This window comes from Anastrepha obliqua, chromosome 1 (assembly GCF_027943255.1).
Source record: "Anastrepha obliqua isolate idAnaObli1 chromosome 1, idAnaObli1_1.0, whole genome shotgun sequence".
NCBI lineage: Eukaryota > Metazoa > Arthropoda > Insecta > Diptera > Tephritidae > Anastrepha > Anastrepha obliqua.
The window spans coordinates 121,469,703-121,493,517 of NC_072892.1; the positions used below are offsets into that span (position 1 = coordinate 121,469,703).

A 23,815-nucleotide genomic window follows, 5' to 3' on the forward strand; every position below is an offset into this window, starting at 1 on the left:
CAACCTATCCGCTATTTAACTAGCAATTATTTGCGATTATTTTTCAATTTGCCAAGAGTGCTCATATATCAATAAATTTGCACAGCAAATTGTCGTTCTTTAGACCAATTAAATTGCCATTTCCTACGCGCAACTTCCATTCCCACCGGTTATCCTTGCCGTAGTTACATTTAATAAACTCATATTTGCCCATGACTCCTCGGTATAAAAGCGCCATGTATCCTTTAAGTCAACCTGTAGAAGTCGCATAAAACCCGTTACGAGCACACATAAAAGGCGCGCAACAGAAGACAACCATAAAATATCCAAAAAGACTAGCCCGATGAAATGTTGCCGCCACATACGCACGTCACCACTTTGTTGCAGCTCTTAAGTAAGTTAACTACGTAGCACCGTCAGTCGACTACTGAAAATAACTGCTTCGCTGTTAACACAAAATTTACGTACTGCAACTTGAATCCAGCAATCAGCACGGTCACCCCACTTCACTCCTTAGCCACCACTACCATTTTTGTGCTTACCCATTTTGTCCTCTCTTGCAGTACAAAAGTATTTCGCACAATTCTCCTCTGTGCTGATTATCCATGGTGGGCAAACAGTGGTCGGTAGCAGCACCTTGCAGCAAGAGTACCTTGAGGCAGTTCAGCTGGCATTCCGCAATCTGTCCCAGCAGGGACACGTAATTGGTCTGCAATGGATTGATGTCAGTCAACTGGACAAGAATAGCAACTGCAACGGAGGCGCGACGAGTAGTGACAGCTCCAGCAACAGCAACAGCAACACTCTATGTGACGACAGTTTTAGCTATGACGATGAGTTGCAGCTGCATTTGCTACGCGCCGTTGACATTATCACCGAGGTAAGTAAACAAACTTCAGCCCACGTTTCTTTTGGCTAACGATGGCAATAACATTTACTCGACAGTGACATGCAGTCACCCATTATGCATTTATGCATTTATGTATTCATGTAAATTTCACTTTCGCTATCATCCGCTGGTGCCCTACTCGTGCGTTTGCATGTTTGACGTGCAGGCGCATATTTGAGAACCACTCGCCTTTGTAATTGCTTTCCTTATGTTTCTCCTTCTCCGTTTCCTTTCACTTACATTTATTCTCCGGTATTTCGTTAAATACTTGTTTTTTTTTATTGCAGGGCTTCATCACCATTCTAACGGACACTGTGCGCTTCGTGCATGCCCGCTACTATGCCACACGCAACGCAGAGCTACGCCTTAAGGATAAATTTTATCTTTTCTTGTACGAACATGAAAATCCACAGGATTTGCTGTCTACTGAAATATTGCAATGTAAGTGAAAGCTGCAGAGAATGCACACATATGCATTTAAAGTGGCATATAAAAGTTTTAAGAAGAAGAACTGTTTCGGGTTTTTTTTTTGTCTTCGAAAATCATATTACAGATGCAAGCGGAAAACTCGAGTTTTTGCAAATAATATCCACTTTTCACAGAGAAATGTGCGAGCGCATTTATGACTTACTTATATTTTTTCTCTACCAGCGATTTTTCTTACATTTCTAAAAACATCATCCAATACTTACTACAACTCTGGTTGAAATACACCCTAAGAAATTAAATTTTATAAAGGTATAATTTTTTAATAAGAATTTTCGGAAGCAAATGGGGATGCAGTTTGAAAACCCATCAAGTTTTAGTGCAGCGAAATGCAAGTTTGAAGTCGCTAAAAATTTTCGCTGATTTTTGAGAATTTTTTATCTGAAGGTTTTGCGTATTTTCTCCATGTTGTTCATTCTTTTCGAGGCTTTTATTGAAATTTAAAAAAAATTTGTGGTACGCAGTTTTATAGCCTATCAAATTTTAGTCTAACAAAGTGCAAATTTGAAGTCAGTCAAAATTTTCGTTGATTTTTGATCATTTTTTCATTTCCCTGAAAGTTTTGCGTATTTTCCTCATATAAAAAATTAAAAAATTTGTAATTAAACTGGTACAGAATATTTGACTAATTACGGACATAGTAAATTCTAACCCTCTGATTAGAGACGTGGAAATTTCAGATTGAATCGCGCTTGTGTTATTTCCCGACTACTAACAATGGAAGACCCAAGAATGATAAATTACAAGATTTGGCCATTCGAAGCAAAAGTGTGAACGTAACGTTGACTGCCACGTCATCGGGGATTCGGCAGCAGAATTCTGCCTACTACTCTCAAACTCTCAGTGTATGGGGACAAAACCACCGTCATAACTCGGGTGATGTTAGGAAATCAGCTGATTCCTTCGAAATCGCTGAGAGCGTTAACGACCTACACTCGATCTACGACTACACCTTTTCATTCTGTACAACGTAGAAGGATCTGCTGCATAAGCTCTTGTATTGCTCTCAACCTTTTTTATCACGCTAAAATAATTCAAAATATAAATCTTTCTTTCTTTTAGAACCAACTGGAAAACCTGGATGAAATTGTTAACCTTTTTTTTCTGAATTGCAGTCACCAGTTTCGTGCGAATCTGGTTCTGGTCCCCACTAATGTTTTCGTTAGTTATTTTATATTAGTATATTAAAGCAGAAAGTGTAGAAAAGTGTTCGAAAAAAATTTCTTTCTTTTCAAATGAAAAAAATGCGTAAAAAATTTGAAGAAATATTTTTTTCTTTTAACTTTGATTTGTAGGTATAAAAAACAAATAACTGAAAAATCAATCACTTCGGTAAAAATTTATTTAGGTACTTACTTAAATTAAGTATTTTGTAAAGTAAGTAAATATATTATAATAAACACAAATTTTTATAAATAATATAATATAATTTTTTTACTCAAATTAAAAAAAAATTAGCAAAACTTTTTGTAATGCAAGGACCTTTCGAAAGTGCCGCCTAGATGCCAGTCGTGAATAATTCCTAGACGATACCTTTTTATGTCATCTTTGACATTTGTCAAGTAGACAGTTGTACAATTTTACAGGAAAGAACAGCGCGTTAAAAGAGTGAATAAAAATAGGGAATCTTGAAGGAATCAAAATTTTTAATGTTTTATTTTAAAACAGCATCAAGACGCGTCTTTTGAAAGAACCTTCACTTAGTTTTCTTAGAGGTTTCATTTATTTTCTTTATATATATTAAAAACAGATCATTTCTTTTGGAAAAAAAGCTTTAGTAGATTTACCCTCTAATCTAAAGTTACCCTATACGCCCGCACGCCCTTAGGCGTTATAAACTGCAACTTTGTAATTATGTTTTAAAGAAAGACGCCCTTTACATGCTGTTTGTTGACCTTAAGAAGGCATTCAACACAATCAAACGAGACTCAATAAGACTGACGTTGAGTAGAAAGGGAGTTCCTGTAGGACAATCCGCATGAGCAGATCCCTTTATGAGAACTCCGAACTGGCAGTGCTTCACAACGGCAACATCAGCGGCTCATTCACCAACAACGCCGGCGTGAGACAAGTTTGTCCGCTGTCGCCTTTGCCTTCATCATCGCCCTAGATGACGTTATGAGCCAGTTGAACCTGCACAAGAGAGGCGTCGTACAAAGTTTCACTAGACATCTTGAGGACCTAGACTGCGCCGATGAATTCTGCCTCCCCTCTCACAAGGTCACTGGCATGCAAACGAAGGCGCACAGACTAGTCACGCTGGCACGCACTGTCAAACTGGAGGTCAGCATCGTTAAGACGAAGGCTATGAGCGGCAACCACAGTAAAGTAAGATATAAAATGGTTGCCGGGTGCAAGGTGAAATTTGTTGAAATCTTCTGCTACCTCGGCTGCACTATCCCGTCAGACGGCTGATGAGGATGTTCACTGCAGGCTAAATAAAGCAAGGGCGGCGTTTGGGTGAATTTGCAAATGTCCAGGCACTGTGGATATTCAGCTGATGTGCGGAGTCAGTATTGTTGTACTAATGTGAAACATGGCTGGTCTCTAACCCCCTCACACAGAGGGTACAACCTTTCGCCAACAAACTCCTCCGCATCAGCTGTAGAATATTTTGGCCGAATACCATCAGCAACAAATCAAACGCAGACGATGGTGATGGATAGGTCACACTTAGAAAAACTTAGAATTTTTAGAAAACCTCCAGATAGCATCACGAGAACGGCGCTGTGCTAGGACCCGCAAGTGACCAGAGGTCGCGGACGCCGACATCACCTAGGACGACGCAAAAACAACAACCCAGAACCGTGTGCGATGGAAGAGTCTTGTCAGTAAAGAAGGACAAAAAAAGGAAGACATTCAATGGAAGAAAGAGTTTAAAATTCAGACTCAATCCCGTCATTGGAATCACGATGGCGATAAGCTAGTTTATTATTACATTACAGATAGTGGAATCCTTTTTTCAGTTTCGTTCATTTTTTCTCAGGCTTCCGTTAAGATTGATTAAATTTTTCTTCTTCAGTGAATAGATTTTGAGGTTCCGTACAAAAATTTCAGTAATTATCAAGTTTTTCGTGCTGGTCTCAACCTTACAATCTACGTTGCTAATAAAGGGTTTTCGAACAACAGGTGTTATTGGTGAATAAATTGCGCTATCGAGAGATGATTAACGAGTTTTTATGACCGGAATTGGATAGTATTGATCTGGACAACGTTTATTTTCAACAAAACGGAGCTACGTGCCACGAAATCATTGATCTTTTACGGGAAAAGTTTGCGGACCATGTTTTTTCTCGAAGAGCTGATCACAATTGGCCACCGAGAACTTGTGATATGACACCTTGTGACTTCTTTCTTTGGGACCACGTAAGAGAGAAGGTCTACGCCAAAAGCCTAGGGTCGAATCAAGACCTCAAAGATGGAATTCGTGAGGCTATCGAGGACATAGGGCAGCAACTTGGCAATTCGGTTATGGAAAATTTCATGAAAAGGATATTGTCCTGGAAGCGTGGTCGTGGTGGTCATTTGTCTGATATTATTTTCCACTATGAACGGCTTACCTTCCTCTTTATAATGAAATAAACATCCGATCATTTATATTAAAAAATAGTTTTTTTTTTTGGAATATCAAAATAACACCACTTATTGGAAAACTCTTTACTTCGCTACTTAGAATTTAACTTTTTCTTAAATTTTTTTGGATTTAGAATTATTTTATATGAAATTTGTACCACAATTAAGATTAAACAAATTTGTTTGGGTAAAAATTATTTAACGTATATTTAGCATTTAAGTCTCAAGTGTCAGCTTGATTTAGCTTAATTAGCTTACATATATAACATTTTTTAAGTACCATTAATTAACAAAAATTCTGCAATGTCCTATAACTATTAAAAAAAATAAGAAGCAGCACCTTCAATATTAAACCTGAACTATTAATGCATTACTCTTCATCGCAGTAAAACGCAATTTCTACAATTCTCTTCCAGTTTACCCTCACCATCTAATGGTCATACCGGATACTCTCACCGTACAGCAATCAAATAAGCCCCAAAACAAAACAAAGAAGTCACCTGAAAGTACGGTCACAAAAATTCCCAATACAAATGCAACCAGAGCACGCAGCAAGCGCTACCCCTCTATTCAAACAACACCTTTGTATACTCACCACGAGCTCAACTTTCAACTGTGGACACAAAAGTTTGTTGGTACCAATGGAAATTTAGATGCACTGCTGCTGGACGCATTCTTACCGAACGGAACTTTTTCCCAGAATGCCGAACTTTTCCCAAACAAAGTTAGCAATTTGGGAGGGCGTACACTCCGGGTCGGTTCCATTACCTACATTCCATATGTGGTGACTAATTATGTGGTATGTAATTTACAGTTAAGTTTATATATCTGGCCGTCCATCTAGTCTTTAATGCAATGCAAACGTGCGAGCAGTGTATGTGTGTGCGTATGTGTGTTTGTGTGAGTCTAGTGCGGAGGGAATATATGGTATTCCTTGGCGTAGATTGTAAATGGGCGGCAATAACGTGGAAATTAAACAGTAAACACATGACAGTGGGCGATTCTGAGGGTTGCATGGAGAAAGTGTTGTTAAGTTGTTTGCCGAGATTGTTTGTGCAATGTAGTGCGAGATAAGCGCAGCAGTAATACCAGTAATAAAAACAACACAGCACTGCACAGCAAAACAATGACAAGTCAAAAACTTTTGTTCACACTCAATTGTTGACTTAACAAGACTATACAGATGTTCTACGTATATGTTCGTGTGTGCGTGTGTGTGTGTATGTGGTGGTGGTAAGTGCCTGATCCTGCGAACATGTGTAAGTGCTTGTAGCTATTTGCCCCAACTTGTTTATTATTAGATTATGTATTTATTTTGTTTATGCTGTTGAGCAGATTTACTCTTGCGATTACTTACTTACATACGTACGCGTATTTGACTCGTTTACTTTTAAAGTGAGGTAAATCCATTTTTAAAACATTCAGCAATCACATTCAGTGGACGTTTGGGTATAATGCATTTTCTATTTCATAAATACCAAAATTGTCGCTTCGAAGCCTTTTTATGTATATGGCGAACACTAGAGGATTTTTGTTTCTGATACAGAGAGAGCTGCTTGTGTTTTTGCTTCAATGTTGCCGCTCTCTGGAGAAGCAAAGTTTTTGTTTGGCAATTTGGCAAACGTCAGTTAAATTTGTATTGTTTATCTACATAAAGTAAACAGCTTAAATCTATCAAATTTAGACAGCTCAATTCTGAATTAAAAACTTTAATTAAATATTTTAAGCGATTGCCATGTGCATCGAGCGGATTTCAGTTAAGATCATCTCCGTGAAATTTGGAATTCCGAAATCGTTGGCCTATACGATTCAGGCACGCGTTTTAAAATCGAATGTTATGCTGAAAACAGTGAACGACGTACGCAGTCCCTTACCGCAGCCCCTAACGAGCACAAAAACTCATCCCGTGAGAACAACCGCGTTCTTTTAATTACATATTTACACAATACTTACATCGGTTTGTGTGTGTATGTGTTTGATTGTATCTACACAATTTTTGCTTACACACTTTTTTACACATCCGCGTTATCAGTTAAAATTTTTTATTGTTTAATAAACCAAAGCCAAAAACCAACAAATGCAAATAGTTCATTTATCTATGTATAATTAATATTATTCAACAGCGTTTTTAAGTTATTTTAATAAAAATTATAATTTTTCTAAGTTTATTTTGTAAATGATTTCAAAATGTACTGCTTGGCAACACTGTGTGGTGAGAGAGCAATCAGCTGACAGGGTTTTACGGGAATTTTCAAATATCGTGAAATAAAATCTACGATACTACGATACGAAAGGAAGGAATTTTTCATTTACATGGGGTTCTCATTAGTTTGATCGTAACAGCTGACAGGGGACTACGTTTACGTCGTTCACTGTTTTCAGCATCATTATTTTGTTTAGACGAAGCAGCACACGAAATTGCTTAGATACCTGAAAGGGGCAATTTTTTTAGAATATTACTAACAGCCTATAAAGGACTTTGTATAACACACTTTATTATGAAAAGTAGGTAGTATTGAATGCCAAATATGATCAGTTTAACGGACATCATATTCTTTATGTTATATTAGGCAGTCTATAAAATTTACATACAATTGAGTATGCATTTTTGGTTTGTAAAGAACATACAGTTGGCGTTAAAAATTATTTTTGTGTATTATATATTTGACAATATCATATCATTTGTCAATATTTGATTTTAAACAACTATTTATTATGCCACAGGACAGATGGCCACGGTATTCCTTACGGAAGTCTATGCCATCTCGAATATGGCATACCGGAATTAGTAGTGACAGTCAAGATGCACTGAGAGCCCTTCTAACCCATGCTGCTCTTCGAAGTTAGTCGGTGAATGTAAGACAAAACTGAACAGTGTTGCAAAACACAACAAAGTTAGTCTCATTTTGGGTGCCTGGACATTGTGGTATTACAGGGAACGAGATAACTGATAAATTGGCAAATGAAGGCTCTGCAAGTATGCCACTAAATCCTGAACCCTTTCTATGTGTCAATTCCGCGTCGATTCAACTATGGATTGGCGACTTCATGAGGTCTACCCATAGAGGACGTTGGTCTGGGTTGAACTCGTGCAGAGTAGCCAAGTACTTTGTGAAAGAACCAAACAGGAAAATAGCGACCTTTCTCCGAAAATTCCGCAGAAAGGACCTGAGAGTACTCATGGGTGTAATAATAGGGCACAACGTCTGTGGTCAGCATATGGCTACCATGATGGTCGTAGTTAGCCCGATATGTCTATCCTGTCTTGAGTATGAAGACACTGCAACGCATTTTCTCTGTGGCTGTCCGGTGTTTTCCAGAATCAGACTTAGGACATTGGGTTGCGATATACTGAGTATGGATAAAGTTCATACTCTTCCTCTTCCGGATCTCTTAAAATTCATCAATAAATCCAAGGAAGAGTGGCCTCAAACTAATTTATCCATCTTACCACCGACTTTTTATCTTTCCTATCTCTATTCTTTCTACTGAAATCTTTCCGGGTGTAGTACAATGGTCTACTGACTGAGTGCTTGGACTTGTCCAACACCCCACAAATCTAATCTAATCTAATCTAATGAAAGTAGTACAGTATCATTTTTCTTAGAATAGCTTATAGACTATAGAAATTTCAAGCACGTCCACCTAAATGGATTAAAACACAGTTGGCTACCATAGCTGCAACCTTCCTATCCTTTTCATTCGTGACTTCTTTAACATTGGGATTCTCCGAAAAACTAAACGCATGCTAATATTTACTACTTTTTCCATAATATGATATTTTATTGAAATAATATATCTATTTTTATTTCTTGAGTTCCATTTGATTTTTGATTTTTTTTAATTCCTAATATTACTGATTTTTTATTAATCGAAACTCGTTTCCGTTTTCAATTACTTCACGGTCATTTACCGTATCATTCATATGGCTGCTCTCCACTCTCTGCAAATTATCCTTTATAAATATCTTCCAGATATTTTAGATTTTTACATTCTCAAAATATCCATTTTTACTCTTTTATTTGGCCACCGAATTTATATTATATATTCGATATTTTTGTTATTTTTTTTTTTTTTGAATTTTGAATGTACTCCAAGGAAATCATTGGAGGTACTTTTCGGTGTAGCTGAAATTCGACTTATGTAAGTGAAGCAGAAATAACTGCTGGTCATCTACGTAAACGAACATACTCTCTGCTGTCCAACTAGCGAACATCACACACATACGACGCTAAAGCATCCCATGCAGTTACTATGCAAGGACTGCTGGGAGAGCGAACAGAGCAGTTAACAGTAAAGAGCAATGAAGTGTGAAATTCACCTTCATCGGACTAGAATTGGTTAATGGGACTTCTTCCCTAAAGGACCGACTGGACTACGATTGCTAGCTTTGCTAAGCTTACAAGATTATTGTAAATTCTTTCGTTAAGAAATAAATATTTTATAATTTGTACATACAACAGAGTCGAAATCATTAACTTCGAAACCATTATATTTTTTACGATTAGTAGGAACTAATAAAAATGATGACCCGGCAATATTTCAACACTCCAAGCACCGTAACTCCCACCCTCTCTATTTAATAATGCAATATTTGATGGATTTCGATTGCTTAAGTTTATAATGTACGAAATATATTTAATGGATAGGATTTGTCCCTTATAAAAGACCTAACAACAAAACATTTTCAGAAAGGCAGCACACATAATTTATGTTTGCATTGTTTCTCGATGATCCATACATATTAATTATATAGCTTAAGAATTAACAGTAACATTAAATTAGCATTTATATTATATCGCACTTGTTACGTTAAAGCGTAACAACTCAAAAAGAAAAGGAAAAGAGTAACCACTCAAAAATTTGTTATTTTAGCGCAACTACTAAACAAATAAGGATGAAACAACCGTTATATTGTTTTTAATGATATTTTCGTGCAATTACATAGTTTTTCCCTTGTAATACCTATATTATTAATATTTACGGGAACAGTTTTTCGTCTCTACTGAAAATGTTCAGATTTTGAGTTGTTACGCTTTAACGTAACAAGTGCGATATGTATGATCTTGCTTTGCTCTGTATTCCGTATGCATTAGAGCGCCCTCATTTGTGATTTGCAGGGAGGAGCGCTGTTATGTAGCTTTTAGCATTTAGCATTCAAACTTTTTTTGTTGCCTAGGACGACAAAGAGCCCGCCCGGAATCCATGAGTAAAAATCACTCACTTCAAATTGTTTTTGTTTTAGGCTATTTGCAATTTGAATACAGATTTAATGAGACTAAAGAAGTATTTTATTCTCTGCTATTATTTAACAGCGGCAGAGCGTTGCTTAATTGTACGTATATATACATAGATATGTGCATGAATACAAATGTAAGTGCTAACAGTAACGTTAGTTGTTATATGTAAATATTTATTTGTGGTAACATAAACGGCTCCAAATTGCTTCTCAATGATCTGTACATACATATTGGTTGTTTAACATAACTACACGAGTATTCTGTATGCATTAACAGGAGTAGAACGCTTCATTTTTGTTATTTGTAGGTGAGCAGCGCTGTTATGTGGACAAATATGTTAGGTTCTACAGAATTTTCTAAGGCCGGGAGCTTCATTTGTAACAAGCGGTTTTAAAAATATATATTATAATAGACGATTTCTTCTACTTAAGAAATTCGAATTAAAATTTAATTGCAACATGTAAAGTAATTACACAGTCCAACAATTAAAAAAACATGTTATTCAATACGAAAAAACACTTATATTTAATTATGAGAGAGAATGTCTGTTCAACTTTGTCAACGGCAGTACTTTTTTTACGGTTTTACCTATCTTAAAAATTTAGCTGGAAATGCGAAAAGTTTATAGAAAATATGTGAGTGGCGTATGTTGTAAACTTTAAACGAATAAAAATAAAATACTATTTAGGAGGTTATGGGCAAAGTACCGTACAAGTCATATTATGATTTTTCATACAATTCGAAACAGTATTTTGTGGTCTCAATTCCCCTAAATATTTATTTAATCGTGTAAAACTTTAGGACTTAAGAGCAGACGAAATGTACGACATCTTGCGAACCATCTAATTATGCACAAAATGACTTCAAATATAATTTCTGTCCTCAGACTTCAATTGTAGAATTTAGCGAGGTATTGGTTTCTAGTACATTTTATCTCTCTACTTCCTACCTAAATGGGCAATTTAAGCCTTTCCCAAAACAGGTGTAATTGAAGTTAATTAAAGAGGCAATTGTTTCACAGAACTTTTAACGGCCAATTTTGCTGCAGGGTGACCGAAGACGAAAGACTCCTAGGGGTTAAGGTGAGTGCACAAGAAAGCTTCGTACAAGCTAATGTTCACATATTTGGTATGGATACATTGTATAAGAACAAATTTCTTGGCATACTGAACCGCTAAGTTTGATATAAAATGAATTTAATGTATTTTTTCCGACCAAAATATAACTCAACATACATGAAACTTTCAACAGGGTTTACTCCAGAGACATCCCCTTTCAAAATTATAAATATTTGTTCGTGTTAAGCAGTGTTGAACAGTGTTATTTTTCAACCGAATGATGGCGCTGCAGCTAACGAATTATTCGAATATTCAGCCTTAGGTAAAAATAAAATGAGCATTTGGAAACTAAAGTTTAAGCATAGAACGCAAACCTATTCGTGTAGTCAAACATTTAAATTCTCTTTTAGTATTTTCCCAAGCTGGAATACAAAATGTAAAATTGAGATCTATAAATCCTCTACAAAAAACTGGCTAACATTGGGTAGAGCTAAAAAGTAAATCCTAAAAGCAACAAAGTAACTCTCCTTAACTTTAGAGGCAGGCATTTAAATAAAAATGTCCAAGTGAGTAAAACGCTGCTAACCTTAATGGAATTTATTTATATTTTTTAATCGCCTAAATTCATGAAGAAATCATTAAAGGTGTTGTAAAACGTCTTATTTTCACCCTGTGTCGGCCATCTTGAGCTACTTAATAAATCGATGATATCCTCTTGGAAAAACTACTTTATATTTCAGAGCAAGTTCGAAAGAAAAAATACTCAAAAGCAGACAATATGGTTTTAGTTCTACCACGAAACGTGGCAAAAGGGAACGTAAAGTTTGTTCATATCCTAAAAGACAAAACGAAAATAAAATATCGGGTAAAATGAAGTGCCACTTGACTTCATTGAAACCAGGCGGAAAAGTTTGCGGCAACGAAATCCGAAATCGGGTCAGAGTCTGGTGTTGATCTTCCGATGTCAATCGAAATTCCGTATTACTGGAATGAACCCGAGAAGGAACATTCTTTTTTTGACGCTTTTCTCTAATAACAGATTTTATTTTTTTATAACAGTTTTTATTTTAAACGCATAACATAGATTTTCTGGGAATGAAAAAAAAACTATTTTTGAGGGGAATTTTTTTTTAGTTCTTAAGATATACCCTTTGATCAAAAAGTACCGGGAATGTTTAAATAAAACAAAACAGAGTAAAATTTCAGGCAAATTTATTTTATCTCCTTCAAAATATGACCCGTGTGAAGCAACACACATGTGCCAACGTTTAACCCAATCCTCCATGCACCCCTGGCAGGCTGACGAAGGGATGGCTTTCACCCCCTTCCTCGCATTCTCTTTGATTTCCTCTATCGACGAAATCTCCTTCCACGAAGTGATGGGAAACAAAAAGAAGTCGCACGGGGCCATATCAGGAGAATACAGTGCTTGCACGATGGTATTTACTTGGTGTTTGGTCAAATAATCCAACACAGTTTGGGCTCGGTGCGATGGCGCGTTATCATCATGCAAAATCCAAGAATTGTTTTCCCACATTTCCGGCCATTTGCCACGTACAGCATCTCTCAGACGCTTCAATATGGATAAATAATATTATTTATTGGCTGTCTAGCTCGAAAACATAAGCAAAAAATACGAACCGGTTCGAACGTGCGCAATTCGTTTGAATTAAACATTCCCGGTACTTTTTGATCATAGGGTACATAGGTTGTCAAAGCTTCCGTGAAACGTATTGAAAGTTGCACAAATCGTTAAAATGGGAATGGTTAAGTTAAAAATATAATTAAATACAATTCATGAAATAATATAAAATTATTCTATACTTTACATCGACCTTTTTTCAATTTTTCACTACCTTTTCAGAAAGGAAATAAACTTATGCCCTTTTCCCCCCTACTTCCAAATTGCATCACTGGATTAAGTAGCATCCGAAATCAATGTTCAAACTTTACGCAACATTTTATCATGGAATCATGGCCTAAATTGTTGATATCATAATTTAAAATAGCGAAAAAGGAAAAAGTAGATTTACATAATTTTCAAAATAAACTTTTCACTTGCCCGTACATACATATGTAAGTGTCGAAGTACAAACATCCTAACGCATTCACTCTGAGGTCTGCTTATGCCAACAATTCGATTAACCTACATTGCTTGCATATTGCAAATTTAATTGCTAATTTAATTAAATGAATTTCAGCTCGGGAGTTATTGTGGTGACCTAAATAATTTTGGTCAATAGACTTTCTGTGGCTCATTAGACATTATCAAAATGTGATTTCTAAACCTACAGCCGATCTTATAAATATTTATAATCCCCACATACAAACGTACATTGAAACTCGTTTATTGCATTATTGAAACTGGGTATATTCTTGTTTATTAGCCAGCTGGTACGGGCGAAGTTGACGCATTGAATTCAAGTGCTTTCAGCCGCACTGTATCGTTTTTGGGCTCAGAAGCAGAGCTTATGAAGTCATTCTGTGACTCGCGTAATTGCCGACTGAGCGTGGAGCCTTGTAAGTATCAACAATTAATAACTTAAAAAATATGCGTTGAATTTTCCTTTAGTGGGAAATCCTTTTCTTTTCATTCTTGCATAACAATTCAACTATAGGTGTAAATATGTAAGGATATATCGGGTGTTATTTAAACGTATGCCTAGAGCTTTCGGTAGATTGGGATATCATTTTTATAATTTCCGCTCAATTTATTTATTATTTATTCCTCGGAACATCTTATAAGTACGCAAACAGTAGGAATTCAAAAATGCATGCATAAATTAAGAAAATCCGCCGGACTTAATTGGAGCATAGGGCGAAAACTAATTTCTTTTAACAGCTTCTATCATACGCATAGTTCCTAATTTAACTCCATGAACCAAATTGCTTGCTTTCAGTGCGTACCGTCCTCACCCACGTCATCTTTGGGCGACCACGACCTATTTTCCCATTCCTTTCTCAAAAGCTATTTTTAATATATTGCTGTTGTCTTTACAATCGTGCTCCGGCTCCATTTTCTCTTTCTGATTTCCAGTTTCCACGTTTCTGATCCATACAGGAGAACAAGTTAGATGCTTGTATTCAAGACTCTGATTTTAGTCTTCCGGGGTAGAGCATTGAAGTCCTGCGCTATCACACGATCAGCGATTAACTCAGTGCTGTCACTCTATCGAATGTGATGAATATCTGCGGCTAATCAATAACCATAAACATGGATTCATAATGGGCGGGGATTTTAACGCTAAGCATACCCATTGGGGGTCGAGAATTATCACAACAAAAGGCAGAGAATTATACAAGGCGCTCCAAAGTACTGGATGCAGCACACTTTCTACTGGAGCACCAACGTATTGGCCAACAGATCCACAGAAGATTCCTGATCTTATAGACTTCTTCATAACCAGAAATTTTTCTTCAGAATATATGCGCATAGAAAGTGGACTAGATTTAAACTCGGACCATTCTCCAATATACTTAACAATACATAAAAGGGTAATTACCAAGGAACCACAATTTACACTAACGAATAAATACACTGACTGGGATTACTTTAGAAAGATACCGTCGGATGATAAAGACAATCCAGAAATAAATAGTAATGAGGCTCTTGACGATGAAGTATTGAACTTGTCAAACAGCATACAACGCGCAGCGTGGCGCAGTACCCCAGCTACAAGAACTATCCTAGCGGGACATAAGTACACTAGAAAAATAAAAGAAATGGTTAGAGAAAAACGCAAAGCACGCCGACGATGGCAGCAATCCAGATCCCCACCTGATAAAATAACTTTAAATAAAATAACAAAAGAACTCTCTAAAAAGATAAAGGCTTTTAAAAACCGCTCTCATAGTGACTACCTAAAAAGGCTAACAAATGAACACAGCACCGATTACTCACTTTGGAAATGCGTGAAAAGATTTTCACAACCAGCTATACAATATCCACCAATAAGAAAAACAGATACTACATGGGCAAAAACCAATTTAGAGAAAGCTAATACCTTCTCTGAATACCTTGAAAATATTTTCAAGCCATACGACGTATCAAGAGCGGCTGAAATGGAATCACGTTACCTCAAAGATCACGACGAAATTCCTCCAGTAATGGATTCTGAATTATGTGATGAAATAAAAAAAATGAAATCCAAAAAGGCACCTGGCTTTGACCTCATCACCGGGGAAATCTTAAAACAACTCCCACCAATTACTCTAATTAAATTAACCAAAATTATGAATGCTATCTTCAGATTGAAACAGGTGATCATGGTCAACAAGCCAGGAAAGCCAGCACACGACGTCTCATCATATCGGCCTATATCCCTCCTACCCATTTTGTCAAAACTATTGGAAAAACTACTTGCCAAACGCCTTAACAATATTATTGAGCAGAGGAATCTGATACCAGTGCATCAATTTGGCTTTCGCCCAAAACATTCGACAATCGATCAAGTTCACAGGCTAACCCAAGTTATAGAAAATGCCTTCGAAAAGAAAAAAGTGTGCTCGGCTGTCTCCCTAGATGTATCTAAGGCTTTCGATAAGGTATGTCACGATGGCCTTCTCAACAAAATAAGAGAGCTATTACCAATTCAATATTATAACATTTTAAAATCCTATCTATCCGATCGTTTCTTTCGAATTAAATACGACGACACGTATTCTGACCTGAAAGAAATTAAAGCTGGTGTCCCACAGGGTAGCGTTCTGGGGCCCATCCTTTATCTAGTTTTCACATCCGATTTGCCCACCAATCAGAACTGCGTCATAGCAACGTTTGCAGACGACACCGCTATCTTGTCAGTTGGAAATACACAAATTGAGTCAACTGCAAATCTTCAAAAACATTTAAACAGAATATATGAGTGGACAGTTACTTGGCGAATAAAACTAAATGAAACCAAATCCATCCAAAATCAGATATCTCCCACTATATATAAATGGAGTGCAAATCCCATATCATAACACGGCTAAATACCTGGGTATGACTATTGACACTAAACTGAGATGGAGTTCTCACGTAAAGAAGAAAAGAGAAGAATTCGATATTAAATTCAGAAACATGTATTGGCTTATGGGTAAAACATCTGCTTTATCCATGTACAATAAAGTACAAGCAAATACTAAAACCAATTTGGACGTATGGGATACAACTATGGGGTTGCTCAAGTTCCAGCAACATACTTCAAATTCAAAGGTTCCAGAATAAAATTTTCCGATGCGCTACTAACGCGCCATGGTATGTACGCATCAGCGATCTTGAACGCGATCTCGGCATAGAACCAGTTGCCGTCGTAATTAAAAAAAATGCCCTATCTCATATAAATAGGCTATCTCATCATGTCAACAGCGAAGCCTCAGCCCTCACTGACCAACAAAAATGGGTTTGTAAAGCTGAAACGCGAAAAGCCGCACCACCTCGTGAAGTAATCAACTCCTTTGCAAGTTTTGTGCAAAGCACCATCATATTAATTGTATTATACAAAAACCGAAGAAAATTGTTCGTTAGTTTATTTTTGTTAACTAGTTACAATAAAAATGAATATTAAAAAAAAAAAAACTCTATCGAATGGTTAAAGATTCTGTCAGCGGGGTCTCCATGAGCATAAGTTTTGTTTTTGCCATATTCATTGTTAAGCCCACTTTTAAGCCCAACAAATATCTCTGCATAGTTCAGGCCACTCAACTTTTGGAAGGGATTCGCTTGAATTCCATCCGAGACTTCGCCATCAGTTTTCCTTAAGACTCCATTCAGAACTTATATGGAAAACAGAGGGTACAAAACACAGCTTTGGCGTACTCCCTTCGCTATTCAAAAACTTTCACTATCATTTCCTTCAAAATCGACGCTGCACTCTGCATGCGTAATCAGAATTTTTAGAAAAATTTTGGCTACGTAGTTTTATAGCGAGTAATCAGCATCATTGTTGACGTGACAATCTGGGTTTCACCGTGACTGCCCTAAGGTCCCAAATTAGGTTTTTTTGCGGAGTAGGTAGTTACCCTCACGCCCAACTTCCTGTTTAGCCTGTTTAGGGAAGGAAAAGAATTCGTCCCGCTTCGTTAGCTCTGGACATACTTCCACCGGGGTTGTTTACCCGATCTCAGGTTGCTGAGTTTTTCGGGAGGTAGCACGTGCAGGTGAAGCTCGGACTGAGGTAGGAGAGACTTTGCGATACTAACAGCAGGTGGCATCTTAGATTGCGCATTTATTACGCCGTTACCGCCCAATAAAAAGGAATAAAAGAATAAGGAAAAACTTAAAAGTAAATTTAATTTTTTGTATATATACTCGTATATAGATTAATTTCATTTCATTTTGCTGTCTATGGTTACAAAAGACCTTAGAGAGTAGAAGTACAAAAGGACTCAAATATTATATGTTATTGAAAAATAAGACTTGAAATAATTTATATAATATTATTTATAAGGGATGGTTAAGTTTTTAAGGCCGGTGTTGATTTTAAATAAAATACAATTTTTTTAGGAAATTATTGTCATTTCTCTTTATTATGATAATATTGGTATAGCTCAATTACGTATAAAATAAAATATTGGCCAAATGGCGGCACACCTCCATCCGATGGTCCAAATTTTCAATGACGCTGAGGCATAATTGAGGTTCCATGCCGTTAATGTGCCAAATTATCTCATTCTTTAGCTCTTGAATTGTTGCTTGCTTATCGACGAAATTTAACTACCCTTTATAAAAATAGATATCTAGGAAGGGCGAAATCGAGATCGAGACTACTAACATGATTATAATTATTACATTAACTGGCCTTGCTTCCATTTGTCTAACAATGAAGCTGCAGAATGCTATAAATTTTCCGATTGGCCCCTAATGTCAGTTCTGTTTTGACATTTGTGTAGTAAACACATGCGAAATACACATTAATAAATAATGTTACACTACACTGCTCCAGAACGCGGAATATTGCTGACTATTTATTTGACCAATAATCGGTCGGTGACTTTGGCGCAACGTGAATTTCGCCGTCCAACGCCTACTGGTGAAACACTGCGACGTTTAGCCGCTCGCCTCGAAGAGACTGGCACAACACGAGATGCTGCCAGGCGGGACAGACCCCGGAGTAGCCGTTCTGCAGAGAATATTTCTGCTGTAGCCGAGGATGTCATGGAAGCGCCGTCGACATCGACCAGACGACGTGCCACGCAAATAGGTATCAGTCGACGGTCTTTACAGCGAATTTTGGTACAAGATTTGAAGATGTTTCCGTACAAAGTCCAGACGGTGCATCAGCAGTTAGTTGCTGACCGCCAATCGCGTCTAACATACGCTCAAGCCATCCTTAATCACCACCAAGAGGAAGATGATTTTTCATCAAAAATAATCATGAGTGATGAGGCCCATTTCCATCTTAGCGGGTACGTAAATAAGCAAAATGTACGCTTCTGGGGTACTGAAAATCCGCGTGTAACCCACGAAGAGCCATTACACCCGCTCAAAGTCACTGTATGGTGTGCTGTTTTCGCTGGAGGAGTCATCGGACCTTTTTTCTTCGAAGACGTCGCGGGCCAAACGGTTACTGTGAATGGTGAGCGCTACAGAGCAATGGTCAACGAGTTCTTTTTGCCGCAACTTGATGAATTGGAATTGGAAAACATGTGGTTCCAACAGGACGGTGCCACGGCACACACTGCACGTGCCACAACCGATATGCTGAAGGATGCATTTCCCGGGCGCCTAATCTCCCGTTTTGGCGATTTGCACTGGCCAGCAAGATCGCCTGATTTGACCGCTCCAGACTTCATTTTGTGGGGCTTTTTGAAGTCGCGGGTTTATGTCAACAAGCCTCAGACTCTTGCAGCTCTTAAAGACAATATCCGTCAAGAATGCGAGGACCTATCGCCGGAAGTTTTGGCCAAAGTGATGGAAAATGCCATAAAAAGGGCTCAAATTAAAAGACCAAATAAAAATAATCCACAAGAAGAATCAAAGTTTTTCATTTTTTTTTTAAATTACAGCCAAAAAACATCGCAAGTTTACTTTTGCGCCACCTTGTATATCATCATTAAAGCAAAAATTTCGTTTGTCTTTAATTTTTTGTTTTAATTTGAATCTTTGTGGGTGTGCTCACCTTTAGTATGTTTGTGCCCTGCCTATGGGGCACAAATAGTGTCCACCGCGAACATGAATGAATATCATATATCCAGGCATTTCTTTTAACAGCAGTCGCCTGTCAGCTATGTAGTTTCAGCGAGTCTTCAAGTGCTTCGTTCGTAGGCAGCATTAAAGGCGATCACTTCCTTCAAAGACATAATTTTATGAATAGAGTCGCATGGTGATCGAAATATTATATATTAACTGTAGCACTAAACTTAACGCGAAGCATACCACATCCACTTAATTAACACCCCTTTTGCGAATGTCGACTGGCAGCAGAATAGACTTCTGTCGATTATATTTAATTTCACTTACCTTAGCTTACAACTTTGTATAGGTAATACCCACAAACATATAATTATGTTACTTTTTTAATAATTTTCAAATTCAATTACATAGAAATTGCAGGAACTACTATTCGCAGTTGATAATTGAACGACCAATAGCACTGGTAGCTAGAGCTATAACCTAATTTTATATAATAATTTATTAAAAATTTAATTCAATAAATAAATAAAGTTAAGGTAGGACGACAATGCTACTGGGTATATGGGAAAAGCAATCAGGCTGCCAGTTAAGCACGATTAACGAAAATTTGGATTTAAAAATTTTTAACAAACAACTTTACAGATGGCATCACAACCTGGTCGGCTTTTAAGGTACAAAAGCAACAAAATATAAAAAAAGACAATTAGCGGCACTCGATTGCACTTTCTCTCACTCAACCTGAAATTTCGGCTCCCGATTTCTGTCATTGTTACCTTCCTAATTTCTCTGATCCATTACCACCCCACAGTGCTCGGTACTTTCTAATAAATCCAAGGTTCCTTGCCAATAGACGTACCCTTTAGTATTGATGTATGTTTTTGATGTTATTTGTGATTCTGTTGATTGTGCCGAGGTTCTTGAATAGATTCGCTTCAAAAATGTTTACTCTTTCACCGTACATTCACTCTCAAAAGAGTCAAATCAAACTAAAGGGTTTTCCAATTACAGGTGTTTTTTGAATAGCCCGCTATTTCGGTAGATGTCACTTTTGAGCTGTCATTTTTTGATATTTGACAAGTAGAAGCTACGCGGAACAATACACGCTTAAACAATGCATTGAAATTATTAAAATTCACTATAAAAATGGTGAAAATTTGGCAGAGACGGTTCGTAAAACTCGAACATTTTTGGGTCATCGTGAAGCACCTTGTCGGACCGCAATACAGAAATTGGTGAAAAAACGCGAGCTGTTGGGATAAGTTAGTGGTGTGAAGAAGAAAACCCGTGCACGTCGCTCAAGAACAGCCGAAAATCGAAAATATTGCTGTTGTGGCCGAAAGTGTTGAAGAAAACCCAGGTTTGTCCATTCCTCTACGTTCTTTGGAATTGGCCATTCCATAAACGTCATTGGCCCGTATTTTGCATAACGATTTGGGTCTTAAGGCTTATAAAGTCCAGTTAACACAAGAACTCAAGCCGGCCGATCATCAACAACGTCCTGTCTTTGCTGATTGGGTCGTTGAAATGTATGAAAATGATTCGGAATTCCATCGAAAAATCATCTTGAGTGATGAGGCCCATTTCTACGTCGGGAGCTTCGTCAAGAAGCAAAATTGTCGGATCTGGGGCTCAGAAAATCCAAGAGTTATTGTTGAAAAGTCTGTCTATCCTCAACGTGTGACTCTTTGGTGCGGTTTATGGTCCGGCTTCGAAAATGAAGCTGGAGCAACAGTTACGATGAATGGATTGCGCAACTTTTATTTTCAACAAGACGGCGCTGTGTGCTACACAAGCAACGAAACCATTGATCTTTTACGGGAATAACACCTCTTATAGGAAAACCCTTTACTTTAACGTTGACTATATAGGAGGGCTCTTACTGAATTAAATATTATATACAGACTACGTAACATAGGTTTTGCTCTGCCACGATCTCTTTTCCATTCGAGAATTACGTCCCACTATTCGTAAAAGGTCTCTTTTGTTCTAGCATCTAAGGTTTAAGATTTATCTAGTCTGTAAGGGTATTGTAATCATAGACTTAAATAAAATGAAATGAAATGAAATCAAAAACGTAGCATCAAAGTGAAACTTTTGGTCATCAGCAGAGACAGACCAAACAATTGGTTTTTAAGGCTGAAGTCGAAGTCGAATTTCGGTCGTTCTCTAGCCACATATATACTTCTTCCTTGACTATAGAGGCAGGTAGCCTCTACAACATACAAAACCTACATATATCTTGCCTTAATTGATCTTTGTGAATACTTACTTCCATCCCCATTGCCAGCTTTACAGTGTGACAATATCAGCTTTCTCACTAATAAATATTTCCCCCAGATTCAAGATAATACCGTCTAGCTCTCATAGTGTGTAATACATAGTGAATGGAAAGGGATGAAGAGAGAGAGAGAAGTTGCATAATTTGTAGAAGATTGTGAGGTAAAAAACGGCTTCAGTCATGAAACCCCAATTTGACTTTCGGTAAATCTACATTGCATCAAATTTTGTATATAGAAAAATTACTCTTTTTTTTGTTTCCTTCTATAAAAGTCTCGTGGGTTGATGATTGACCCTTTCGGAAAAAGATGACGGCTAATATCGTAAATGTAGTTCGGCCCTTTGATCCTTACTATCCTTACTGATAGGACTATAAATAAAGTTATATATAAATAGTTATTTCTTCTTGTGTCAAGGATGTATCTCAGAAATCAACGTAGCAAAGCTATAATCAATAAACCGCCAGACTTTCCAACACTAATTTCCCCACTCACTCAGCCAGTTTAACGAAGACTAATCAACAAGTCCTTGAGATGGAAAGAACAACTCAGTAGTCAAAAAATTCTTAAACTTTTGGAAATAGTCTACTCTTAACTCAATAACCTTCATTAAACGTGTTTCAATTTTTTTTTAACGTTTTCTCGAGAACCTCAAAAAAGGCCTCATTGATAACATCCTTCACTCGTGAAAGTGTAGACTTTCCAAATTCGTACAGCTTCACTAACCCATCATCCAATCCCCACCGTGGACTACATCGTCCACATTTGCTATTGTGACATTATTTAGGCGATCAGAACGTTCGGTTCGTAATATTTTTTAAAACTGCTTTCTTACATGTCTTCTCCAGATGGCGTTGATAACTGGGGCTACATATATGAGAACGAGAGCTCGGAGGGTATGATGGGTGGTGTTTATACACAAAACGTCGAAGTAGCTGTCGGCTGCGTTTACAACTGGTATAATAACATCACTGAAACGTCCTTCACCATCGCACGCTCAGCGGCCACTATATTGGGACCAGCACCGGCGTAAGTAATACATAATTTTTAATGGACAAATTAACGTCTCTTATATTTTTCAGACAATTCCCGGCTTGGCGTGCAAACATAATGCCATTTAGCGGCGAACTTTGGCTTTTTCTAATCATGACTATGGTGCTTTGTGCCATAGTGATGTACTTTATCCAATTTACTGCCTTCGGATTAGAGAATTGGCGTTGGCACCAAACACGGAAATTTCATCATATGACTAGATTAGGGCAGGCGGTATTAGATATGTTTGCAGTATTCATACAACAGCCGTCTGGACCGACAAGGTGGGCTAGTTGTTTTTTTTTAATTAATTAATTAATGGAAATCTTCCGGATCTAAGTTGGTCGTACATATATTGAAGATTTTTTAATGGGGATCGTGCAAACTACATTCGCATCTATAGCTCTTTGCCAGCGATCTGATATACATTTTTGAAGGAGGCCTTTAATTTATTCACAGGAATTGATTCATGTTTTGTGTGTGGTCGGGATTCTCAAAAAAGTTGAAAGTTGGTGATGTATGTGGGAATATGGTGGATATTAAAAAATAGCATGACCATAGGGAGTGCAAGGATCAGTTTTTCTAACCGATTCTCGCCGAGTTTAACAAAGCGCGCCAGTCGTTTCATTCTCGTGCTAACCGGAGTCAGTTGAACACATCAAGTGAAGTAAAGTCCTTCGCCACCTGATCTTTCCAACGCAGAGGAGGTCTTACTCTTCCTCTGCTACCACCAGCTGGTACCGCATCGAGTACTTTCAGAGTCGGAGCGTTTGTATCCAATCGGATGACATGACCCTACCAGCGCAGCCGCTGGATCTTTATTCGCTGCGCTATGTCTATGTCGTTGTAAAGCTCATACAGCTCATCGTTCCATCGCCTGCGATATTCGCCGTTGCCAACGTGCAAAAGTCCAAAAATCTTACGCAGAATCTTTCTCTCAAACACTCCAAGCGACGCTTCATCAGATGTTGTCATCGTCCACGCTAATGCGTCATACATTAGGGCGGGCATGATGAGAGCCTTGTAGAGTGTTGGTTTTGTTCGTCGAGAGAGAACTTTACTACTCAGAGAGGACTACCACTTAGCCAAAGTAGCACTTGTTGGCAAGAGAGATTCTACGTTGGATTTCCAGGCTGTCGGTGTTAATGCTGGTTCCTAAATAAACG

The 23,815-nt window shown here is 37.5% G+C and overlaps 1 protein-coding gene across 1 annotated transcript in view; it reads left to right on the forward strand.

The window, feature by feature from the left end:
* The first annotated feature begins 327 nt into the window (after window positions 1-327).
* The window catches only part of LOC129253219 (uncharacterized), a 28,371-nt gene continuing 4,883 nt past the window's right edge, over window positions 328-23,815 (forward strand). The window contains exons 1-7 of the mRNA XM_054891503.1: window positions 328-373; window positions 543-859; window positions 1,156-1,309; window positions 5,344-5,726; window positions 13,613-13,745; window positions 22,466-22,646; window positions 22,700-22,933. Coding sequence (XP_054747478.1) covers window positions 328-373; window positions 543-859; window positions 1,156-1,309; window positions 5,344-5,726; window positions 13,613-13,745; window positions 22,466-22,646; window positions 22,700-22,933 — 1,448 coding nt within the window. The remainder of the gene's footprint in view (window positions 374-542; window positions 860-1,155; window positions 1,310-5,343; window positions 5,727-13,612; window positions 13,746-22,465; window positions 22,647-22,699; window positions 22,934-23,815) is intronic.